Here is a 6,639-nt window from a genome sequence, read left to right as displayed (position 1 = left end):
GTGATTTTTTGTTTTCACTACGACTATTCTGTACCCATGTAAAGTCACCTTAAAATGCAGGTTAGAGTCTCTCCAGTATAAATGCTCTCAACTAGTTGATGCATAGCCCAAGCACATCAAATTCCGGTTACTTTCTTCTCCTGTGCTCTGCGGGGGCTGTAAAGAACAGACACAAAAAGGCCAATAGCATGAGCTGGGAAGAGATTTGCATGGCCCTAGAAGGCTAAGAGGGCAAGGATAGCTGAAAACTGGGTTTGTTGGTTGACCCCCTTCTCAACTAGTTGTCACTCCAAATGCCGGAGCACAGTGGTCAAGTGCTAGATCTTATGTGACTTTTGGACTGTTTTTCCCTGACTGGTTTTGATTAATCATGAAAGCAAAGCACTGGGCCCTTAGACTTTGCCAGCTCACAGAGGCAGGCTGTGTCAAAAAGAGCAGAAGCCCCAATTTGAACAGTATCCCATTCCCATGAAATTGTATTTCCAATCGTGCAAGGTGATTTAATAGGCAAGAACACACATGGTTAAAAGCAAGCAGGTACAGAGTCTGTTCTGCAGTATAAAGGAGGCATTAGGTTTGTCTGTAAATGTTTGCATATCCAATCCGTCTGGCTGAGTGCTAGACCATGCCTGGTTATTGTGCAGGGTAAAGGAAGAAGGTGGGGAGGGGAAACAAGGCAGCTAGGCATAACTCTGAAGCTAAGAGCCTTTTCCCTCATACTCCAAAGATACTAGATTATATAGAGGACAAAGAGAAGGCAGGGTTTCACTTCCACAGTACGCGTTAGCACAGCAGATTTTGGAATAAAATTTTCCATCTTACAAATGACTACACGTTCTGGCCCAGATCCAGCAAGTCAGTTAAGTGTGCACTTCATTTTAAACACTGCTGTAGTCCCATTGGCTGGTACAAAGATTTGGCTTTCCAATGAAACAATAATGCAATCTTTATTGTGACTGGAAAGGTAATTCCTTCTTTCAACATGTGAATGCTTTCAGGAAAAGAGGTACACAAACAGATCACACAGTATGAGAACTGGAATCAGCCTTGATTTGAATTCAAATTACTTCTTAGACATTGTGTCTATTTGTTTGTTGGTCAAAGCCTTTCACAAACTTTTGCTCTGTCTAGCTGTCTGTGAGTTGCTGTTCATAGAGGATTTCAAGTCTGATGATGGTTCATTGGGGTAAATAACATGGGAAAACTCATGTGGCCGTTCTGTGTGCCTGGTTGTCTGAGCCTATCCCATCTACCTAGAAGGGTCAGCCCAGTTCAGCAGAAGACCTGTTTGTTAGAGGTGCCACTCTAACCTGCTCACTGAGCCAACGGGTGAAGGCAAAGAAAGAAAATATTTGTGCCCCAGTGCTGGCAGCCACAAGTAGCACACTGTAACACACTGTTACTCCTGCAGCCTGGAATCTGAGTCTCTTTCCCCATCTTCTCGAACTAGAAGCTTCTCTATATGCTTAGTTATATATATACATACATATATACATATATATATATATATATATATATACACACACACCCCTTCTGCTGAAATAATCCCTTCTTTAGCTCGTGTGGTAGTTACCAGCCCGGTTACAGAAGGGCTTTAGTCTGGCTTCACTAACAATGAAGATACCTTATGGCATTCAAGCTAGGATTTTACACTGTTATCAGTTCTAGCAGATAATGCCATTTCATCAGATCAAAACTTCGCCTATGGATTCATAGCCAGGTACAGGCATAGGAAGATTATACTCATTTCAATACTGTGATCTTCTGCTTTAGACATGGTAAACAAACAGTTGAAAACTTTTATTGAATCTTACCTGGAAGCATTTTCATCACCCTGATGATGAATTTTTGTCATTCAACCGCTCAAGTTGCTCTTTCATTGGACGAATCTAACTCTAAACAAATGCACAAATATATACATATACAGATTACAAGCTTCGCTTGTAAAAGAACAAAGAAAAATAATAATCTTGAAAAAATGTTAGGAAAAATCACACTGAGGGTGATTTTGATTTACTATATAAGCTTTTCACATGGCCTAATATTAAGTAAAACTGGTATGGTTTAAGAAATAGTGAATTTTTAATGAATTGGGAAATTAGTGGAATTATCCATTTTGCAAATAAGGCTTTGCCATATCCTGGTTTAGATTACACACTACAGATGCTCTACAAAATCTTGAAAATACTGAATTTTGTATGCAGTAAAATAATATCTTTTCTTCCAGGTGGTGCAGTGATGCTTTTGGTTTACGAATACGTTTATGCATGGCTTCAAGACACAGTTGATCACAAGTAGCATTTCTGAAAAATGTACTCTTTAAAATTATATGCATTCTAAAAATACACTTTAATAAAGTAAAAGTGATTCTCATCTTTTACAGTGCTGAGTGCCCTCAGATTACACTGATTTTAATACATCAGTATTATACAAAACAAACTTGCTCTTCAGGTCCTGATCCAAGAAAACATTTAAGCACATGCTTTTCTGTAAGTGCATAAATAAGTAGCACAGTTGATATTTGTAATTGTTTTGTTTACTGGATCAAGAGAAAATAAAAAGGAGACATGAACAAATTAGTTTTTCAAGGACAAACTGAAAAATCTGGACACTGAATTATGCTATATAGTCAATACATTTTTTTAAAAATTTCAGCTGAAATGGCAAGATAATAACTTTCAGCGGATTTTGAAGGAAAAAATGAAATAATCCTGTGGGGCCAGATACTAAGCTAGTGTAAACCAATAGCTCCATTGACTGCAGGTTAAGCACGTGACCCATAGTCTGCAAACACTTGTGTCAATCTTGGGTCCAGTTTCAGTTCAGTCCAGAATAATTTCAACACTGATAGAAGAGCTTCTTAAGTTGTTGGGAGTTAGGATAGAGAAAGGAGAGCACGACTAGCCACAACCTTCAAAACACACATACTGTTAAATGTCCTACTTGTTCTTAGCCACATATATCGTATAAATCTCACTCAGGTCACAGAACATACTGAACATAATTAGTCTGAATTAAGTTATATAAAAGTGCAAAACAACTGTGAGAATCATGGACGAAATGAGTAAATAAATTAACAGAAAAAAATACTTTTAGGCATATGATAATTTACTGTGCATGTTTTATCCACCTTCATATACTATTGCTTAAAGAGCTGTCCTGTGTTAAAAATACTCAATGCACCTTGACTGTCTCTTTAGCCTTTCATTACCACTGGGGGATGGAGAAACAATGTTATAGACTAATAGCACATATGCAGTTGTAATTAGCTAGCCATACACTTCAAAAAATGCACCTTTCTATAGATAAAAACTGTTGCTCTGAAGCTAAAATTGTTCCTCTTCCCAGCCACTATAAATATAAATAATATTTCAGTTATGTACTCCTGTCTTTACTAATTATTCTAACTAGCTCTGTGAAATATGATGATTTCTGCTGTGCTTATTGAAGACATTGTTTTCATTCATGCAGTTGTGCCACTCTACGATTTCTTTTCAAGAACTCTTTAAATAACTTAAAATTACACATTATCCTGTTATAAATATGTTCCCCTTATCTAAACTTGGTTTGTTGTCAAATGAATGCATATCTTGCAGTTGCTGAAAGTTTCTGTATCACTCCATACTACATCTACACTGTTAACTTGAAATGTTCTTCCTCTTAAGGAGGTACAAGCCTTTTTTCCAGCAATCCTAAAGAAATATCTTTCCAGATTGTTACTTGAAAATGACAGCTCACATGTGAAGTCTCGTCTCACAACTGTTTTTAATGCATTAGAAGAGCAACAAAAAGCTAAAAATAGAAATGCATTCTCAGCGCTTTCAAGGATGCTTGTACTGACATGCTCAAAAAACCTCTCTTTTGTCTAAATTTGACAACAGCAACTTCTCATACCTATGCTACTTCATAGCTAAAATCAATAAAATTAGCTCTCTTACAGTTTATAATTTTAAGAAAAAATGTTCCTTGTCATTGCATTTCATTATTGGTACTTAGCCAAAGAGAAGACACTACTGAAATAATTTTGAAAATTAAAGCAAAAAGCTTTATAATTAGTCTTTTATTAATTTAGAGCATTCAAAATATAAAAATAAAAGGCTTTAAACATACTGTATATACATATATAGCCTTTGGTTTTACATCCTTTCCAACATGATTTTTTTTCAGTTAATAGCTCAGCCTGATCCTTGATAAAAAGAGAACCATTAGAAAGCAGAAAACACAGAATTGTTTTAGGAAACAAACCCATGAGCATGCCAGCCCAATCCCCCATCAGCCCTGGTGTAATATGGGGTCTCTTTCAGTTTTACACCAGAGGTCTTCTGTACCAGGACCATGAAAACACAGTGGGGCTGTCATAGAAAGGAGTATTAGGCTTCATTGATTTCTTTGAAAACATTTGACACTCTGGGAATGGAGTGTAGGCTTTTCAGATTAAAAATTCTGCACTCGCACATACTGCATATTTCCCAAATTAATCCATTCACCTCAGTGGGTTCACTCCAGATTTATACCACTGTACCTGACAGCAGCAGTTGATCCTTGATTATGATTTTTAAAAATCCCTTTTCCTCCTTCGTTTATTGTAAAGTGGCTTAAAGTTGTGTGGCTAGTAAGCTAACATGGTGTCTTTTTCAGTTTCCCTATTAATATAAGCAGGGAAAAAAGTCCTTGTGTAAAGGAGTATTCTGCATCGTAGAATTTATTAAAAAAAAAAAAAAAAAAACATTATTGGGAAAACTCACACCAAAAAAATCCATCACAGGCAGTTCACCAAGAGCAAGGTCAGGTATCTTTGCTCTCTCGGAGCAACACTTTCCGCGCACAGCCCCAGTGACTTTCCGCTTGGGGGTAAGGTATTGTATACAACAGGCAGATGCACAGAGAGCTGTACCTAAACAAACACAAACAAAAATGGTTCATGCTACTGTGTATTCCCACGTGAGGAACAATTAACATCATGTCTTGTCCTTGCTTTATGAATTATCCTGATTTAGCTGAAGACAAGATAATGGAAACAACTGATACAAGGTAAGGATCTATCTCTCCAAATATCTCCCAAAACACACTAAAGCCTCATGGGAACGTCAGACAAGGTGACTTTTATTCCAGAAATGACGTCTTGTTGCTTGGGAAAATTTTGAAAACTTTTTACATAGGCACACATTGTTACAGGCTTGTGAATGCTTGGAGCTCAAAAAGCTGTGCCTTGGAAAGCTTCTCTTCTTTTTTTTTCAGATTTTTTTTCCTTTGATGCACCTTGTTTGTGCTGTATGGGTAACAATAGGGAGATTTCCTCAATAATTCTATAATCCAGTAAAGCAACAAGGTTGAAAGCTAAAATCCTGTTGTGATATTAATCATTTATTGACTCATTATCTTTTTCTTATCTTTTTTTTTTTCTCCATTTTATTTTTAGTGAAAAGCTTGTCTAGAATTAAAGTGATTTCTTTTTCATGGTATTACGGCTCATCTTATTTCAGCTACAACTGCAAAAAGGCAGAATAACTTCTGTCATGTCACTAACAGCGTGGCAGAGTGGAAATGCAATTGTGTGCACATTACCTTTAGTGGTTTCAAAGATACATTCTTTAAAAATCGTTCTACTGAATAACAAGGGTTTCAACATCTCATTAAACCTAAACAGCTGTTGAATGCCTTTGAGGCTGAAGAATACGGGATCAGATCTGAGATTAGATCTTTCTTTCCTTAGGGCCATAATACAATACCTGTGTTCTTTATAGAAATACAGTTACAGTAACTATTTTTTAATGCAAAAAGGAAAGGTGTCATCAGCCAGTTGAGTCCATCTATATTTCAGTGGATATACTGTACATAACATATGTATGGGTTACTTAGATTATTATGAAAATTTACCCACAGCTGTCTCAATTATGAAAGCTGGAAATCCACAAAGAGGGCACTGTGTTTTACCTTCCCACTTAATGAATGTTTAATATGGTATGCAGATAGAGCAATACTTGAAGAATGAAGTTTTCTCCTCTGCTTTAACTATCTCTAGTGTAATTTAAGTTATTGCACAACTTTTATAAAAATACACAATATATTAATGTTCTATGAAGGATATGAAATGTCACACCAGGCTTTTTTTTTTTTCCCATGGTCATATTCTGAACATACCTACAGCATGTGGAAAAGCATTCTGAAAGAATAGTCAGAACTTTATTATTGCCCAAGGAAAACAGGGAAATTTTCAAAGATCAGAATGTTAGTTCTCTTGGGATTAAAGTTTAAAGTAAAATAACTGGCACAGAGTACTTGCCACTGGATACAGAAATGTAGAAAGGGAATTTGTTAATATTAAATAATATCTATGTTTGTAGCACCGCCACCAGGATACCTATAAGGGAAAAAAATGCTCCAGAACAACAATGTAAACTTTACCAAGAGCCATATTTTACATTCATTAAAGCAGAAATTAAAGACAACTTCCTCTTAAAAAAATTACAACATAATCTTGGGGCCGAAAATGCTGGACACAAGTGAGCCGACAATGATGGTACAATTCTGTTCCTCAGTGGGTTTGTTGGCTGACATGGCTTTATAAGCATCTCTGCACAGGTTGCACACCTCTACAGTTTTCAGTTTTGTTCGGATATTTTCCACCCATTTCTGTTT

At 36.4% G+C, this 6,639-nt stretch overlaps 1 protein-coding gene across 1 annotated transcript in view; it reads left to right on the top strand.

The window, feature by feature from the left end:
• The window catches only part of SLC25A21 (solute carrier family 25 member 21), a 258,464-nt gene extending 256,166 nt beyond the window's left edge, over window positions 1-2,298 (top strand). The window contains exon 10 of the mRNA XM_074149662.1: window positions 2,228-2,298. Within this exon, the coding sequence (XP_074005763.1) occupies window positions 2,228-2,298 (71 nt within the window). The remainder of the gene's footprint in view (window positions 1-2,227) is intronic.
• The last annotated feature ends 4,341 nt before the right edge of the window (window positions 2,299-6,639 follow it).

Source organism: Numenius arquata, chromosome 6, assembly GCF_964106895.1.
Source record: "Numenius arquata chromosome 6, bNumArq3.hap1.1, whole genome shotgun sequence".
Lineage (NCBI taxonomy): Eukaryota > Metazoa > Chordata > Aves > Charadriiformes > Scolopacidae > Numenius > Numenius arquata.
The sequence above is the reverse complement of the archived record's forward strand: the minus strand, read 5'-3'. Positions and strand labels throughout refer to the sequence as shown.